General features: G+C 38.1%; 1 protein-coding gene across 3 annotated transcripts in view; it reads left to right on the top strand.

Moving 5' to 3' along the window:
• The window catches only part of MLLT10 (MLLT10 histone lysine methyltransferase DOT1L cofactor), a 238186-nt gene that overhangs the window by 47130 nt on the left and 170723 nt on the right, over positions 1-20333 (top strand). For all 3 annotated transcript variants that reach the window (XM_077268350.1, XM_077268344.1, XM_077268348.1), the window contains exon 2: positions 15480-15600. In XM_077268350.1, coding sequence (XP_077124465.1) covers positions 15480-15600 — 121 coding nt within the window. The remainder of the gene's footprint in view (positions 1-15479; positions 15601-20333) is intronic.

The following is a 20333-nucleotide window of genomic DNA, read 5'->3' on the forward strand; positions in this document are numbered from 1 at the left end:
TTATATTCTTCATAAAATAACAATTTTGGACAATCTTTTCGTTAAAGGGGTTGTCCGGCTTTAGGCTACAAGTCTGCAGTCATTCTATGTGACTGCAGACTTGTGACTCCTCATATCGTACGAGCTGTCAGGAATCTCCGGTGCCGGCGCCCGGGAGCAGGCGGTCATAGTGTGCGGTTTGTATACTTCCAGACAGATCCCGAGTAGCCTATGTCCGGCTATACACTTGCATTGACCAATATCTTGTTGGCACGTCATCGTATGAATGGAAATCATATATGTGCGATCACGCGCTCATCGCTCCTGGAGTCGGCACCAGAGAATCCTCCCAGCTTGCAGTGCGCGTGATGTGAAGATTCCCAAGTCTGCAGTCACATAGAGTGATGACTGCAGACTTGTAGCCTAAGCCTGGACAACCCCTTTATGGTCCCATAATGTGCCTCCTCATGGAAATCTATACATAAATTGACAAATGGATACTCGCCTATGGGGCATGTAGTTTCATAGTCAGATCCTAGTGGGTGTATAAGTGATGCCCAGATGTACATTTCCAGGAGGAATAACAGAGGAATTGTGAAATACAAATATCCAAGACAAGAAGTTATTGTTCTGGAAGTACAAGCATTGACAAAAGCCAAAATATGAGGGGAGCTGGCAGGTCCTCTTAACATAAGTTCCATAAGTTGTAATGGATCGGTCAGGTATCTGTATTTTTTTATTGGATACATTAATCAGGCCATCAAATGAGAACAAAAACCCCAGTGTGAATACACCCTAATCCACCGCCGAACTCTCACTATCCGATACCTTGCTACATTGTATCACTCAGCCTCATTCCCTGATACTTGGTGGGACAATCCCCCGGTCTCGCAGACTGATGTGCTATGACTGGAGCTAGGAATCTGGGAAGGATCCGTTAATTGCAGCCTTGACTATGTGTGATTTGTCGTGTTTTGTGTGATGTCTCCATGTCTCGGATGCTTGTACGAGTTGGGACTCGCTGGATATCGGAGATAATTTAGTGATGTCCTGTTCTGCACTTTCCGCTCGTACATTTCACCACTAATCTTGTACTAACCTAGAAAAAGCACTGTATTATAGTATTAGGTGCCAAGGCTTTGTCTGCGATCACAATTTTTATTCTGACAAATAGATGTCTTCCTCCTGTTATTAAATGGGTGCGACATGCATCACGTGGAGAGGATGTGAAGACTTCGTCGTCCCGTCAGCTGTGAAGCAATGATATAACGTGTATGTATGTGCGTGCAAAATACACCCCCATAAGCAATATCTTAGGCCCCCATACACATTAGATGACAGCAGCCTTGCAGCGCTGGGGTCCTGGGCTCAAATCCCACCAAGGACAACATCTGCAAGCAGTTTGTATGTTCTCCAGATGTTCCCGTGGGTTTCCTCTGGGTTCTCCAGTTTCCTCCCACATTCCAAAGACATAGTGATAGGGATTCTAGATTGTGAGCCCCAATGGGGACAGCGATGATAATGTATGTAAAACGATGTGGAATTAATGGCACTATATTAAAAAAGTATAATACGTAAATAAATGAAGTCATCTGAACCCGGTGATTTCAGAAGAATTAGATGATTATTTGATGTGTATGGGAACCACCTGTCTCTCCCCCAACAGATGATATCACAGGAGAGAAGGATCTGGTGGGGTAATCATTTTAACATTTGACCCCTTTAATTATAGGGGAGACAAGACGTTGCCAAAGGAATTTGTCCATTGGTAACTCCTCTATCCCCATTGAAAGTAAATGCATAGTCGGCCGAGCTGAGCGTTCTTGTGTATAGGTATGTCAAATGAACGCTTAGCCGACATCTATCTAATGTATATGGTCAGCTTCATATATACAATGCTATGAAAGTAAAGATTAATAGTTATCCCTATAATAAAGATAAGTGATAACTAGTAGACTGGTGGGGGTTCAGCCGCAGAGACCTCACCCGATCCTGAAAAATGGTTTCTGAAGTGTTTGGACTTCGCTATCTCCAGCAGACCCATAGGCAAAGAATGGAGCGAGTCCTCACCGATTCTCAATATGACTTATCCCTTGATAAGTTTTAATGTAAGGAATAACCATTTATATGGCTTTGAAATAAATAATAATCTAGAAATAAAATAATATATGAACTGATCTAAATATAGAGAGGGAGAGAGATACGATTCATGCTGCACATATGTAGGAGGAGATCACTAATCCCGCTTCTTGTAAGAATACGGTTACATAATTAATCTATGGTATAACACTACGGCCCGTTAGCAGCTTTACATTACAGGACTAGTCTTGTCATTTATCACGTGTAGACATCACTTGTTGGGTCAAAGCCAATAATAGTTTATATTCCTGAAGCAAAGAAAAAACAGAGATATGTTGCCAATAGGGATGATCGGACCTGTGGAAGTTCGGGTTCTTGTACTCGACCCAAAGTTTGGTTCCGGTACCAAAACTGTACCCAAACCTGAACCAGAACCCAAATCATATTGAAAACAATGGAGACCTGAGTTTTGGATCTAGAAAACAATTATCTCCCTTTGTCTCCTTTACCGGAACTCTGAATGTTGCATCGGACTTTCGGGGAAAGTTTGTGTTCGGCGTTTAGCACCAGACACTGACTGTCCAGTACGAACCCTGAACTTCTAAGTTCGGGGTTCGGTTCATCGCTAGTTACCAAGCATCTCTGGCTGGACATTGCTTGTATCTAGGCTATAAACACATTTACATGAAAGCTAAATGAATGAATGTATATTCTGGTACTTTTGCAAAATATAATTATTAATATTTATTTTAGACCGTCATGCATAAAAAAGGTATATATGTATCACAATGCATAATACATGGCATAAAGGAAAAACGAGCACAACAAACATGACTAAATGAGTAACAGACAGATACGGATAGAGGACCCTGACCGCGGGGGCTTGCAATCTACAAAATCTACAAGGGAAGGGGATAGGAGACAGTAGTGGGGGGTAACCTATCCACAGTATTGTCGCGCCATGTTAATCGAAAGCTTTATTTCAGGTTTTTCGTGAAGGTATGAAGGTTGTGGAAGTATCTGAGATGTTGAGAACCGGGGTTGCACTACTGACTTTGATCTAGCAGTATAACACATGTTGTTAATAAATGCGGTTTCGACAGATCGCACCAATGGTTGGATAGAAATTGGTTGTATGCTTTCATCCAAGAGGCTAATTGACATCTATCTGTTAAAGATTTGCTGATTTTACCAGCTGATTTTATGATGTCTTAGGTAAAAAAAAAGCCAACTGGACATTATAATAAATTATGATTTTAAATACGCTAAAACAGTATCTGACAACTAGGCAGTATTGCAGTAGTCAGGATTTTAAGCTGGCCATACACGCAAAATACGTGTAACCGTTTGGGCTAAAATCATCTGCATCCACCATAAATATGTCATAAGACATAAGGGATAGGCTACCATCTGACAATACTGGCATGGCTTACGTCCCAAAGCAAGTCCTACATACGGTCGACCTAAGGCTGGTTTTAAACTACTTGGGAGTCAATGGGCAAAGTAAAGGCCCCCATACATATTAGTCTAAATTCATCCAAACTTAACAATATAGGCAACATCAACCGACAGTCCAGTGTGTATGAGGGGCGTCTTGACTCTTTCTCGACAAATTATGTCGGGAGAAAAGGTTTCAGAATGTCAGATTTCCAGTTTCTTCTCCGGGAGATAAGACTGAGTCAGAGGAGTCTGGCAGTGGCTATCTAATAGAGAACACAGCCCTATGGGGGACTCGGCAGACTGCATGGCGGGCTTAAAGTCGTTATCCTCTTTCAGAAAAGTGCCAGTCTCTGGGTGCAGTTTGATATAAAAAAACATAAATCACACTTCAGTCACTGTCTCCGAGCCCAGTGCTGAGTGTTCGCTGCTGCTCCTGGTGTCAGTGATGGTGTCACCATGGTGTTGTGACTATAGGCACTGACCAGGTCCCTATACCTATTGGAACACTAGTCTATCCTTCTCCTCTCGATTACTCCAGAGGGTGCAGATGCTGGGTTCACGTGCCTTTCTAAGCTCCTATATCAACCCTTATCTGTCCCTTCCTCCACCCAGGGTAGTGCGAAGCTGAAGTGTATAGAAACAAACTAGCCAGACAAACAAGGGAAGATGGACAGGTATAAATGAAAATAACATCCATACAAAATTCACAAACCAAACAACAGAGTGGGACACAGGTGGGTTTAAGAAAGGAGAAACTAAATAGGAAGAAAATAGGATGTGTATGCAAACAAAACTCCAAGCAACAATCTCCAAACGCCAACTCCAAGCACGAACTACACCTCCAAGTCCAGAACCTAACTAAACTGCCAAAATAAAACTAACACTGGCAATCCCTAAGTGCTAGAGGTGAGTTTATATTGCAGAGGAGAGTGGCCAACACTGAACAGCTGAGACCATTCAGGTAGGAAAGTTCCAGGAATTTCAGCTGAACAGATTAACCATTGCACTGCTAGCTAGGAAAAAACCTGCTCTGTTTAATACGACAGTGAAGTACTTCTAACCAGTGCAGGAATGAGTGAAACTAGTTGCCACTATCTTCTAGCCTCTCTCTGTCACGGTATCCTCATTACAGATGGGCAGCAGCGCTGATGTTACGTCAGCAGTGCAGCAGCCAATCACTGAGTTCAGTGGCTCTACCCATATAGAGGAAATGCCCCATTCAGAGCAGCTGAGCTCACTGATTGGCTGTCGCATTATTGATATGGCATCAGTGCGACAGTCAATAACTGACACCGGGAGCAGCGGCGGAGACTCAACGCTGGACCCGGGGACGATGAGCAAAGCATTTTCAGAAAAAGGACAAAGACTTAGGGCTCATTTACACGGCCCTATTTTGAGTGCTGTCCGTGGAAAAAACGGACAGCACTCGGACCAATATTTTTCAATGGACCAGTGCAGATAAGCAATTTATTGTGTGCGTGGGAAGAAATTGCAGCATGCACTAGTTTGTTCTGTAAATCAGATGAGATTCACCCATTCAAGGGGTGTGAAAAAAAACCAGATGCCATACGGAGCCGCAGTCTAGCATCGGATTTCTATGGATACATTGTAATTCTGTATCATAGGAAACTGTAAATTGTCTTGTAAATGATTAATAGCTTCTGAGTTAAAAAACGGATTGTTCACCAATGCAAGTGAGAAAAAAAATCGCCACACTTTTCTTGATGAAACTCTGATTTTTTTATACACTTGTGAGAACCTGCACTTAAAGTAATTATATGGCAAGTACTTGCTATATGTTCGCCCAGAATTTAGTTTCTTGGGCAAACAAGTCTGAATAGTGCCACCATGTGTCTATATGTCTGCCATTGACTCCCATGATAAAATAACATGTACTCTACAGTGTGTGAACTTTTGTGGCATCCGATTGTATCGACAATGTGACTTTTAAATGCTTTAAAGCTGAAAAAAAGTATGCCAGCCAAATACCTGCCAAAAGAACCCTACAAGCATGTTACACTACTTTACTGAAGGATTTCTTAATATGTACGACGAACATGTATCCAAAAGGCCTCGTTCAGATGTCCGATTTTTTCACGTACAAGGAAATCGGATTGATTATTCTGATCAGAGTTTGATCAGTGTGTCCGATGGTCCGAGTGTTAACCGATTTTCTCGTATGTGGAGAAATAAAAAAAAAAATGTCTCCACCTTCTTCTATCTGACCATCCATGAAAATTGGACTTCACTTTGGATGTCATCCGAGTGCGGTCCAATTTTTTCATGAAGGAGAAACTAAATACGAGAGAATGAGGATGTGCACACAGACAAAACTCCAAGCAGTCTCCGAACACCTTCTCCAACCACGAACTACACCTCCAACTCCAGGACCAGGCAGTATGAACCTAACACTGGCAATCCCTAAGTACCAGAGGCAAGTATATACAGCTCTGGCAAAAATTAAGAGACCACTTCAAAATGTTCTATATTTATTATATAATAGATACTTTATACATTACACAGAATTTACATAGGAGAGTAAAGTGCATTTTTATTTTAAGTAATTATTTCTAACAGAAGACTTTTTTTTTTTAGATTTATCATTAATACAACTTTTTACTTCCATACATTGAGATATACAGCTGATAAATTATTTTTTTTTTCCCCCAGATGTTTTGGAGCTTAGATACACTATATGGCCATACGCCATTATATTAAATATATTTTATATTTTAAGCAAACCTATACACTAATAAAGAGCATTACTTGTGTCCATACAAGCCCCCTCCTCCTGAAATTCACTGCCCGTGAAGACGAAGAAAAAAAAACAAAAAACCTCTATGCTGTTTTCCTAATGATTTTTTTTCTATGTGCATCAAGTGGAAAAAAGCACATTAGGGTCCTTGCAATGCAAGGATTTTTTTTTTCCCAAAGGCACAGCATGATCAAGCTCTCTCTCTATTACATTGTGAGGATTCTCCTCAATGGGAAGAATCCAGCAACAGCTATTCCCAAAATATTCCCTGGGAAGAGCCTGAAGGTTTTACATCACTTGTTATGAGAAAATATAAATTTACGAGAAATATTAAATATGTTGGTGAACTACTTTAAAAAAAATAAATAATAAAAATAAATAACAAAAAAAAAGAAAACTAAAAACAATTCTCTCAACTATTCTCTATTTTCAGCAAGTGTTGTCCAAATGAACATCTGCACTGGATGCAGGTAGAAATATTATATATTTGGCTTTTTCACCTAAAATATAAATTTCAGGCTCCTAAATGTCAGAAAGGAATCTCCAGATAAATTAGTTCAAGCCACTAAATGGTCTGTTCTGCTCTCAGCACAGGGCGACCACTTGTCTTCAACTTTTTTTGGAGCATTAACAGCAAATAGTTTTAACCCATTATTTTTTTTTTTTATTAAGGTGGTAATTTTTTTTAACTAACTTTTTTTTTCATTTTTTTTTTTTTTTTTAAGGTAGGGAAATTTTTTTTCAAAATGGCATTCAGATGTGTTGTCTACATAAAAATAGAAACACAAATAAATACAAAAATACCCCTAAAATATAAGAATACCAATAAAATATCTTATTTATTTATTTTTGGGGGGGATATTTTAATATTAACAAGCGGCATAAAGATGTATTGCATACATTTTAATTTGAAAAAAATTAAATTAAATAAAATATAAAAATACCAATAAAATAGTTTTAACATTTACTTATTTATTTGGAAGAGGGGGAATCACATAAAGGTGTATTGTATACTTTTTAAATAGAAAAAAAAACACATAATAAGAATGTTATAAAAAAAACCATAAAATATTAAAAATACCAATAAAATAATTTTAACCTTTTTTTCTGGGGGGGAAATTTTTTTTTTTTTCACAAATGGCAGAAACGTGTATTGTATACATTTGCAGTAGAAAAAAATGCATAATAAAAAATATCAAAAAGAAACCCCATAAAATATAAAAATACCAATATAATACGGTAGTTTTAATCCATTTATTTGTTTGTTTGTTTTTAAGAATCATTTTCTTACAGGTGGCATAAAAAGGTGTATTGCACCTATTTTAAATAGAAAAAAATATATAATAAAAAATATATCTAAAAAACATGCAATATAAAAATACCAATAAAATAGCTCTAAAACAGTTTTAACCCATTTATTTATTTTTAAGACAGGAATCATTTTTTTTACAGGTGGCATAAAGGTGTATTGTACATATTATAAATAGATAAAAAATATATAATAAAAAACATAACCCCCCCCCCCAAAAAAAAAAAAAATACCAATAAAGGAGTTTTAACGCATTTTTTTTTTTTTTTTGAAGGGGGGGATATTTTTTTTCCCCAAGTGTCATAAAGGAGTATTATATATATTTTAAATAGAAAAAAAATACATAATAAAAATATAAAAAATAAACATTAAATATAGAAATACTAACAAAAAAAGATGTAACTATTTATTTGTTGTTTTTTTAATGGAGGAAATATTTTATTACAAGTATATTGTCTATATTTTAAATAGAAAAAAAAAATAAAATAGAAAAAATATATGTATTTTTTTAAAACCCATAACACAAAAATACCAATAAAATATTGACTGCATTTTCCTCCAGAAATGATACCCAATTAAAAAATTGGGTTAATTATTTAGGCTTGATGTTTAACAAGTCTAGCATTATTTATAGGGAATAGCAAAAAAAAAATTTTAAAAAAAATAAAAATGACGATATAAACTGCTCGATCTGGTTTATCTTTCCTGGCGACGATGTTAAAACCGGCGTACGTGAATTAGAAAATCATAAAAATGGTGTTTATAATCTTCATGGGAATGCGTGGTCTAAATATAGAGAACTGCATGAAAGGATTTACCCAATCTGCTTTTTTTTTTTTATTAGGAAGTGTATTATGTTAAATGTCTTACTAGGGGTCTTTAATCTACTGTTCACTTGTTAAAGATAACAGTGCACCCTACCTTTCACTCAATGGCCAAAAAATATTTAACTGTGCATGCTGTCTATTAAATTAATTAGCAAGTAATCATCACACCATGATATCATAACTGAATGTAGGACATGGAAAAAAATAAATAAATAAAATATTTCACTATCAAATAATCTTGCATGTATATTTTTTTAATATATAATTGAATACTTTTAAGAAAATACAAAAAAATATTAATAATAATAATAATTAATAATAATTTTTATTTATATAGCGCCAACATATTCCGCAGCACTTTACAATTAATATATGTAACACGCCTGCTTATGTTCCCTCTATTTATGTGATACTCAGAAGACCGTGTGAATATTTTGCGCTTCTTTACCCTTTTTTTTTTAAATTAGACATATCCACGGAAATACGTCTTAATGAGATATGGAGGATAAAGGAAAAAAAACCCAGTTTCAGACCTGTCTGCTGACAATTAACCTCTTGAAGTACTATATTTACAGCATCCTCCTACAGCCGTGATGAGGACACTTATTCGTCTATCTTAGTGGTTAATTACATTTCTTGAATTTCACAATTTGAGCACTTGTTCCTATGGGGGGAAGGAAAAAGCCATAGGACACTTAGTGAATTGGTGCAAATGGGAAGAAGGGAGGGGGCGCAGACATTTTTCCAACAAAGACATTTTTTTTTTTTTTAATAAACGCACCAAGTATTTTTATAATTTGGAGCAGCTAAATTGCTAATAAAGCCTAGACCTTGAGTCAATATTTCTTACATTAGGGTGGTCTCTGTGATGTACAATGCAAGGCCGTGGTGGTACATCTCCAGCAAATAGGACACGAATAGAGTGGACTTATTTACTTGGCTTCACGTGTTAGAAAAAAAAACTTTCGCTGGTAAAAACAGAAGCGTAAATGTCAGATATAATCTATATATTATCTCTTTCTCTTAGGCCTCAATCAGTTTTCGCAAAAGAAAAAAAAGACCTTTTTTTAATCAGTGTGTCGGATCAGATTTTCAATTTTCATCCATTTTGGGTCCATGTGTTTTTTTTTTTTTACCATCAGTGTAGCATCCGTTTTTCTCATATGTAAAAATTAATAATTAAAAAAAATTAAATGATTATATAAATAAATAAAATTATCAGTTCTCTTCCATTAAAGACATGGCCGGTATCAGACACAGATGGAACCCGCGTGCTGTCCGTTTTTTTTTTTTACGGATTTGAAAGGGCGAGTTTGATCCGTAAATTGGATACAAAAATTGTATTTTTGGGGAAAATCAATCCAATAAAAACCCCCCACATGAACAACCCCATAAACTATATAATTGGTAGGTGTTCTATCCATGAAAGATGGGAATAGAACACGCATGTCTTAGGTCAGCGTCAGACGTGCGATTTTCATCCAGAAAACTGTCCGTATTTTATGTCCATGTGCCATACGGTTCTATATATCAACATTATAAAATGTACATGATCAAATTCCTGGGTTAATAATGGCAATGTATCTGTAAAAATCAGATGCAACACCGATGTTCCAACCTTTATTTTGCGCGCCCGAGACTCGGAAGAAAATAGTGCATGCTGCGACTTTTTTCCACAATCATACTCGGTCCGTGCGAAAAAAACCTCATCTGATCAACCCTGTTGAATAACATTAATCAGCGCCCTGTGGATTTTTTTTCTCGGACAGCACGCGTCCGTATTATAGGCTCATCTGAACGAGCCCTTAGGCTTAGGACACTGTGCAGTATGGGACTTGGACAACTTTCACACTTGCATAACATTGGAAATGCCCCAAACTTTTTGCAGAAAATATATTTTTTTTAAATTAAAACATTAAAATACTAAAAATATCAATATTTAATTTTTAAATTGATAAATTTGGTAAAAGAAAATGATATCGCATTAGTTTGCAAATTAGTCAATTAGAAGGATTCCTTTTTTTAATATTTGACAAAACGCATGAATCAATGAATAATAATAATAAATAATAATTGAATTAAAAAAAATAAATTAACTTTAAAGAACAGAGTCTGGAAGTATTACTGAAACCAGATATCCATGTCATGGGTCATTTAGAGAAAAGTAAAAAAAAAAACCCGAAGCAGTCACGGTTTATAAAATACAAAACAATCAATGGGATTAAGTTCAAAGTATGGTCATGCATAAAAAAGTACCTAAAGTATTGGCTGTAGACATGATGCTACTTATTATATTTGACCAGAATAGTAAAACAATAGACTGTCCTCTGCAAACAGCCTATCTTATCTAAGGAATGTCACTAGATAATCGGCCTCCAGCAGGTAAACAACGCATAGAAATGGCAAAGCCAGGGCCATTGACTCAGTATTGCGTTGTCAGGATTATGTCCTCTAGTGTAAAATAAAGAGAGCAAAAAATAAAAATAAAAAAAATGTTCACTGTCTCGTTAGTTCCTTGGCTCTATGAGAAGACATTTTCTTGGATTCACAACATCTGTGGCCTCATGCATACACTTGAGTTGAGCCAAGCTCTTTGAAGCGAGGATCATTGCATTAAATTGATGTTATTTGGTACAGAACCCCCCCCCAATTGCACTAATTTGAGGCACTGGACCATGAGCTTCATTTATCATGTGAAAGATGCTGTTACACAATGACACAAAGTTGTGCACAAAGATGGTTCTTGTTTTCCGCTACGTTGATGTAGACAGTTTACAAAACAGGCAGCATTGGTGGCATCAAACATTACGACTGCGCCCGCTCCAAAATTTTATCATTTTCCTCTTCGGGTGCAGAAGACTGAAATCGCACCAAACCTTTTTTTAATTTATTTTTTATATGCAATCCACAGGGCGCTGGTGGCGCACGTAATATTAAATCAGCCATTAATTCCACGCTTTCTGTAACTATATATCTGCTATTAAAGTCTATGATAGCCAGCCCTCATTGTAGGTGTCAGCGGTCTCTTCTATTTATTGCTTGTACTCTCGTAAAATCCTATTCAAGCGCTGCTTTTCAGCAACAAAGAGGTTAACGATGAGCTGGGCTGCAGCTCTGCTTCCCAGCTCTGTAATCCAGAGCCAGCTGCCCCTCTCCTTTTACTGTCACTGCACTGGAAATGGGTGGCTCCATAAAGGGGGAAGGGAAGGCCGATTAACCCCTTATGCACGATACAGTAACGAGGAGAGCGGAGCACGTGCAACGTGACGATATCATCTATCGATTATTAATTAATTAAAAAATTGACATTGTGCTGTAATATAATCATAATTGATAGTCCTCAGTGGTTGATACTTTTTAACAAAAAGCAAGTTTTTAAGACTACTTAGTTGAAAATAAAAAAATAATAATAAAAAAAAATAATAATAATAATATATATATACACACACATATATGGGCATATATGTCTACATATATATATATATATATATATATATATATATATATATATATATATATATATATATATATATATATACTTGTGATGCCGAAGATCTTGATTATTTTTCTATCTACCGGCTAATACGGTGCAAAGCTATATTTATATCATGTTTCAAAAGTGCTGATTTTTTTTTTTATTATTATTCTTTTTTTTAATATGTTTTGAATTAAAATACTGCCTGTCATGTGCGGTGATGCCATCCTTCTCCACTATTTAAGGGTCACTCTAATTTCTTGTACTTGGGCCAGGGTCACACAACTGATTTTCTTGCATCCGAAAAAATCGGTCCGATAATGCTAATCACAACTCTGATCAGAGTGCGATCACAGTGTGATCCGATTTACTCGGATGTGATGAAATGAAAAAAAAAAAAAAAAAAGAAAAACTCCATCTTCTCCATTCTGTCAGTCCGTGCGCTGTCCGATGTTTTCTACGGATCTATAGACATGAATATCCGAGCGCGACCTGATAATCAGATGCAAGTTGTTCCTGCTGCGATTTATTCTTTGGACAGACTCAGTCCGTGAAAAATAAAATCAAACGTGTGCATGGTCCCATAGAATAACATGGGGACGATATTTACGGTCGCGCGCATGAACCCTTGTGCTGTAGACAGGAATTAAAGCCGGGGTCACATGTAACTATTTACTACTTTTTGGCTGCATGATGGACATATAGCAAAATGTTGGTGAAAATAGTGCAAATAAAATTTTAATCAGACTTACAAAAAAAAAATATGTAAGAGATTTGGTTTAGGTCCATTTATCCAGGCCCATAATCGGAAACAACTATTCTTACGGAGGCTTGTTCCTTAATTGTCATCCAGTTTAACCAGGCAGGTAAGCACCTAGCGAATAAGCAAAACATTACTTTGTCAGGTGCCATTATCTTTCAACAAGTTTGAAAATCAGTGTTCTCGACAGCACGTTGTCCTGTGTAAACAGGTGATGTGCTGCCGAGAACATGATGTTTTAGAAGCACAGAGCGATCGGTATTAATGATTAAACAATATTAAATGACATGTTTCATGCTATGTAAACCCAGCATTAAGCTCCAATCATATTTTCATTTTTCGCTTAGGTGTTCTGTGTTTTTCACAGATAGAATGTGCACCCTTTACAGTCTATGTAGTTGTTTACATTTTTTTTTTTTTTTTTTCATTTTTTGCAGACTGAACGCTGCACAAAAAAGCAGAGATACGTACATTTTTTATCCAAATCGCACATCGAAAAAGTCGCAAAAATCACAATGGATGTGTTAAAATTTTTTAATATTGTAGTGTTCAGGAGAAGCTTTGCAATTATTTTTTATTTTTTTTTATTTGTAAAAAGCATATTAGAAAGTCACAGATGAAACACTGGTGGTAAAAACAGAGAATCTGATCCAAAACACTGATGAATATCGATTCTTTTTTTTTTTTTTGCGTAAGAGAAAAATTACTTACGGTATGTCCGAGTGAGGCCTTAAGGCCCCGTCACACATAGCGAGATCGCTAGTGAGATCGCTGCTGAGTCACAAGTTTTGTGACGCAACAGCGACCTCAGTAGCGATCTCGCTATGTGTGACACGTACCAGCGATCAGGCCCCTGCTGTGAGATCGCTGGTCGTGTCGGAATGGCCTGGACCTTTTTTTGGTCGTTGAGGTCCCGCTGACATCGCTGAATCGGTGTGTGTGACACCGATCCAGCGATGTCTTCACTGGTAACCAGGGTAAACATCGGGTTACTAAGCGCAGGGCCGCGCTTAGTAACCCGATGTTTACACCCTGGTTACCAGCGTAAATGTAAAAAAACCCAAACAGTACATACTCACCATCTGATGTCCGTCAGGTCCCTTGCCGTCTGCTTCCTGCTCTGACTGAGATCCGGCCGTACAGTGAGAAGTGAGAGCACAGCAGTGACGTCACCGCTGCGCTCTGCTCTCACTGTACGGCGGCACTCAGTCAGAGCAGGAAGCAGACGGCAAGGGACCTGACGGACATCAGATGGTGAGTATGTACTGTTTGTTTGTTTTGGTAACCAGGGTAAACATCGGGTTACTAAGCGCGGCCCTGCACTTAGTAACCCGATGTTTACCCTGGTTACCCGGGTGCTGCAGGGGGACTTCGGCATCGTTGAAGACAGTTTCAACGATGCCGAAGTCGTTCCCCTGATCGTTGGTCGCTGGAGAGAGCTGTCTGTGTGACAGCTCCCCAGCGACCACACAGCGACAAAACAGCGACGCTGCAGCGATCAGCATCGTTGTCTGTATCGCTGCAGCGTCGCTGTGTGTGACGGGGCCTTTAGATTGATGCAAATGATGCACTAGACAAAAAAAAACCATATTGGTGTAGATTAATTGGCTTCTTGTGTATTTGACCCCTGTGTGTGTGTACGCATATGAAATTAGATTGTGAGCCTCTGTAGTAATAGGTGAGTAATCGCAATCTGTGTATGACGCCGTGGAATATGTTAGAGCAATAAACATAATAGGCAAAAAATAATTAGGCTAAGTGCGCAGCGTACAGCACTAAGTATCAATAGGCCCCCATTTACACAAAAGAAGACTAAAAACATGTTTTTTGGTTCCTGTTATGGACAAAATTGTACAGTAAAGAGGGGCAGATTAAACTTTCATATAGAATGGACCATTGAAAAAAAAAAATTAGCGCGATTACGCAATATACTTAATTTTTTTAACCATAGCAGCCTATAGGTGATAAATACCATTTTATACAAAGCTAATTATGGCCAACATTCTGGAAAAATTCAAACAGGACAACCCCTGAAAATTAAGCAGACTGTGCTCTGTGAAGTCCTACATGCAATTTGTGATATCGTATTAAAGGGAATCTGTCAGCAGACAAACTATACGCACATGTAACTCTTTAAAAAAGAAATCCGGCCATACTCTACATGGCCACTCCGCTCCTTTGTTACAGAGAAATCAGTGTCTTAAGTGATATGCAAATAAAGCTGAAGAGCTATGCTAGATCTGAAGCCTCTGTCACTCCAGCTGTAGTCCATGCCCAGCGCTACCTCCTCCTGCTTGTTTGACGGCTTCTTTGCCTGAAGGTACATAATGTAGAGGCTGTCAGTCATGCAGGAGGAGGCGGCATTGGGCGGAAAATAGAGCTGGAGTGAAAGAGGAGTCGGATCTATCATAGCTCTTCAGCTCAGTTGCATATCAATTGAAATGCTGATTTCTCAGTAATGGAGGAATGGACCGGCCATGTAAAGGTATTACTGGACTTGTCTTTGAAAGAGCTACATACGCATATTGTTTAGTGTTCCTCAAAGGAAAATTTGTACATTTTCTCTTTAGGCTGAGTTCAGGCAGCAGTATTGAAAATTGGGCCAATGATGACCGCAAATTGCAGACGTGACTGGCTCCACGTGCAGCTCCATGTGCTCGTCTGCCTTTGCAGTTGGGTACTGTTGCTACCTTTCATTGAATGCCTTATTGTAGTTCAAGAAAATGAACCATAGTGGTGCCTAGTATCGATCCAAGAGGAAAATGTCTATAAATACAGTGGCGATAACGGGCAGTCCGTGGCAAACCAATTATATGCTTGTCTGAATCATGTTTTTCTTTTCTTTTTTTGGACAGAGTAATTGGTGAGAAAACATGGAGAACTCAAAGAAGTCTGATACCAGCAACAGAGCACGGAGAACCAAAAAAAGAAGGTCCCTGGAACCTGTTGAAGATACAATATGGCTTGCATGATAAGGTAACTATACATATGAGTGTAAGGGTACTTTCCCACGGGACCTCAAGCCGCAATTTGTTATGATCAGTGATCTGGATTTAAAATTCTCAGTTCTGCTAAACTTACTCCATGAAATCTCACCTGCAGCCGCTTTCGTCCATCCTGTAGATCCTCCTGTTTGGGTTGCTTTGCCAAGAGAACCGAGGATGCTGGATGTGCCCGCATTCTCCACCAACTGACATGGAAATCTGTAGTCCAAGGAAAACATCCATCTTCCATTTTCTACACAACATGTAAATGAGATTGGAGGACATCTCACCCACAATTGTGGCACTGTAATACGAAACGGATTTTAATAGAAAATTTGCTGTGTCTATGGCCTATGGGAACAAACGCTATATAATGCACTAGAATTGTCACTCGGGCCATTAACACGGCAAATTTTCTATCAAAATCAGCTCACCCATCATGAAATTGTCAACTTTGGTTAAGTTTACATCCAGTATTGCCAGATATTACATCACATATAGTAGAATCATCTCTATAACATGATGCACCATGCTTAGCTGTTGACCTATTTGTGGCATTTTCCATGTGAACTCTGATAGGGACCGTGAACATGCCGTGATTGTGATTTTCCCATTAGTAGCAATGAGGCTTTCTGTAGAAGTAGTTCTAAGAGCATTTCCTGGGAGCCATCACAAGCCCCGCTGCTGCATTTAGAGTCTAAAGTTAGCCATGTGCAGCACACACAAGTGACAATTAGTCAATCTAATGAATAAAAAAATATGCAGTGTATTGCTGATAATTTATGTAAAACACTCACTTCGAGATCAGGAGGCGAGCGTAGCCGATGATCATGTGTTTGCACATGCCCGACAAGATACATGCACGATCTGCAGGTATCGTACATCTGTTCTATTCATTCCCTTTAAGGAAGACCTTTCACTGGACTTTTTAATTTAAAGGAATTGTTCAGGATGTTAACATTGATGGCCTATCCTTAGGATAGCTAACAAATAAACTTGCACTCTGTAACGCTATAGTATGCAATCATGAAATATATGAAATTGGAATTGCAATACTGCTCTAGAAAATAGGAAAAAACTAAAATATTTAGTGCATAAATTGTCCTATTCATGTATGCCCGCCATCCAAAAACAAGGCGATTCCCTTTGCTGGGAACCTAACCTAACATGTACCTCTCCTGGGCTGCTAGTCCACAATTATAAGTAGGTAGGATCCTGCTGTGATTAAAACTGCCATAGGCTGAAGGGTGGAGTGCTCGGTTCAGAGAACCTATCTATAAATAACAAAAACTGATCGTCACTTCCTAACAGAGAACAGGCGTGAACTGGTGCAAGCTAAGAGTGGCCACCTCCATATATACCTAACAAATATAGTTGCATCTGTAACGCTATAGCATGCAAACAAGAAATATGTGAAATTGGAATTGCAATACTGCTCTAGAAAATAGGAAAAAATGAAGATACTTAGCTCATAAACTGGCCCATTCATGTGTGCCCCGCAGCCACGACAAGGCGATCTTCTTTGCTGGGAACCTAGACTAATGTTATTCCTCTTCTGGGCTGATAGTCTACATTTATATGGGTAGGTAGGCCAGCTGATGGATGGATGCATATGAATTGGCCAATTTATGTGCTAAGTATCTTTGTTTTTTTTCTATTCTCTAAAACAGTGATGCAAATCGAATTTTATATATTTCATGCTTGCATGCTATAGTGTATAAAGTGCAGCTTTATTTGTTAGTTAAGGCATATATGAAGGTGGCTACTATTAGTATGTTCAAACCTGTTCTCTGTTTGGAAGTTACGGTTAGTCTTTGATATTTGTATACATAGGCTCTCTGACCCATCACTCCACCCATCAGTCTATGGTGGTTTTAATCACAGCAGGGTTCTTCCTCCTCCAATTGCCCTGTTCCACTGATTTTGCAAAAGTTTTTCTTATATTCTGTGCCTTTCCTGTCCAAAGTTATGCCCCCTGGAAATAAAGAAGCAAATGTTGCCTGTAACGAATTGGGCGTGTACAACAGAACTTCAAATTGGACATGGCCAAGTTTTGATTGGCCAGCATCAGGCGAGAAAAAGAAGAAGGTCTGTGGTACACGCCCAGTTGAAAATTTTCATCTTTATTACCAGGTGGCACAACTTTGGAACGGAGGGGCACAGAAGAAAAAGAAAAACTGTTCCAGAATCAGTGTACCTGCGCCAGCTGGAGGAGGGACTCCGTTTCATTAAAAAAAAATTCCTTAAAACCCCGCTACAACATGAGGCCTGAATACAGCCATAAATAAGGAGGTGATGTATCACCACACAACCAGACAGATTTTCTATTCAGCCAGGAAAAGCTGGATAAAGCTGTGGGACCTGTAATGCCAGAAACAAATATATCAGGATTGAGGATGACTCAATGATTTACTTTCCCGGAGTATTTTTTATTTTTTTTTTGGGGGGGGAAGGGTGGGGGATAATTCTCTAAATTGTCTGAGTGTACTAGATAATCCTGGTTCTGGTACTATATAAAAACAAGCAAAATGCTATAATGAATATTCTTTTGGGGTGTATTAGCTATATAATTAAAAATGACGGGGAAAACATGAAATTAGCAGATCTGGTGAGAACATGGAGCACACAATCGAAACTACATTTTGTATAAAATCGAAATGCAAAATAATCCCCATCGTAGCCCTGTCTTCGTCTCGCGAGGCCATGATTAATTATACCCTATATAGCAACAGGTGGGTAATCAGCAGCGTCGCCGTCCTCAGATGCACACCTGTGCTGTGCCCGCTCCTCCTGATACTCACAGACGGGCGCCATAATGACAAGATTTATTCCTGGACGTTTCACTCCCTGACATACGATAGCTTTGCACCTTTTCTGTCACCACCTGCACACCACCACTTCCATACCCTCTGACACTTGATAATGAAAAGCTCCCCCCTCCAGAGGCATGCCTTGAATCTTCTGGGCCCCAATGAAAAATCTTTACTAGGTCTCACAGGTACCATGGTTTATTATGTGGGTATGGCTCCAAGGGATGGAGAGATTGGGCCACAAGAGAAATTAGCAAATTGCAAAATTTACAATTCGCACCAAAGTTCAGTTTCCGAGTGGAAAATATTTTGCTCACATATCATCCAGCTTACTGGTACTATCATTCTCTGTGGATTATCCATGGGTAAATCTTCAAAATCTGCAACGTTTACCTTCAGAGTGGACATACCCCAATACTTATATGTGGCAGAGGGTCTTTTAGACCATCCCAGGGTCTTTTAGACCAACTTTGCAACCCTATAGCCACACCACTGACATCCTTCGCCTCCTGAAGGAAAGGCCACAGCAAATTTTGGATTTTTTTTGTAGTGGTTTTATTTGTTTGTCCCTCTACGTTTGCTCGTTTTTGATCAGTTTTTGATAATGCAGATATTCTGCACTATTTCTATAGGTCATGTGTATTAGGTTACTAGATTTTTTTTACATGTATTTTTATCACATTTTTTACTTCGTTTTTGTCTTTTGTTAGTGCGTCATGTGTTAAATAAAGAGCCTTTGTTTGTGACAATTCCTGGAATTTGGCTAAGTCAAAACATTATTGATACAGATATATGCGGATTAGTGCGTTTACGCAACGGAACCGTATTAAAAACGCATGTGCATTTTTTACGTGCGGATTGTTTAATCAGTTCAACTCAGTGTACTAGTAAGAAAAAATGGCATATTGCAAAATTCAAACATGCAAACTCAGCAAAAAAAAAGCATATTGGGCATGATATTTCTATAAATCCAATCTACTTTTCTGGGACTTGCAAGGCTATGCTCACAAGTGACATTTTCGCAGTATTTTTTTGGTTTTCTGTAGCCAAAGCCTTCACTCTTCGCTGTGATAAGGCCGTGTACATCACAGCAAATAGGCGCAGTTTTTTTCTACATTTTTAACGCAGATTACATGTGTGATGTATCTACAGTACATGTTAAAAAAGTAGTTATATTCTCCAAAAATGCTGCAAAAAGACAGTACAAATGTTATGCTGTGTTTTTTCCACTGTTTTTGCTGTGTTTCATTACTTTCAATGGGTAAAAATGGTGTAAAAAAGCAGAAAGAATTGACGTGCTTCAATTTTCAAAAAAATCTGCGTGGATGTGAGATTTTTGAAATCTCATTGCTTTTGCTGTTATAGGAAAAAAACGTAACCCAAAAAATACGATGCAAAAATGCCAAGCGAACATGCCCTGAGACGTGCGGCGTAAAAACTCAACAAAAATGAATCATGAGAATTTCACCTAATACTATAAAACCTATACTGTAATTTATGGACACCGGGAAAATGGATGACATAACAGATGAAAAATGTCAAGTTTTGTGGATGAAAATCGGGCGATTTTTCTTACGCTCACATGATCTGGCACAAGGCCGGATTCAGACAGGAATTATGGAAAATTATTGGTAAAGGGATGATTTTTTTATCCGCTTTGTCACCCGTGCGCCATCTGTATGATTTTTTTTTTTTTTTACATATGTATAGCATTTGTTTCTATATGTCAAAAATTTATAAGATCAAATACAGTTTTCTAAGTTCGTAGATTGTAAGCTTGCGAGCAGGGCCCTCACTCCTCTTGGGATCGGTTTTGATCTGTGTTTATTGTTATGCTGTAATGTCTTTTATTGTCTGTACAAATCCCCTCTATAATGTAAAGTGCTGCGGAATATGTTGGCGCTATAGAAATAAA

The sequence above is a fragment of the Ranitomeya variabilis genome, chromosome 6 (assembly GCF_051348905.1).
Source record: "Ranitomeya variabilis isolate aRanVar5 chromosome 6, aRanVar5.hap1, whole genome shotgun sequence".
Taxonomy (NCBI): Eukaryota; Metazoa; Chordata; class Amphibia; order Anura; family Dendrobatidae; genus Ranitomeya; species Ranitomeya variabilis.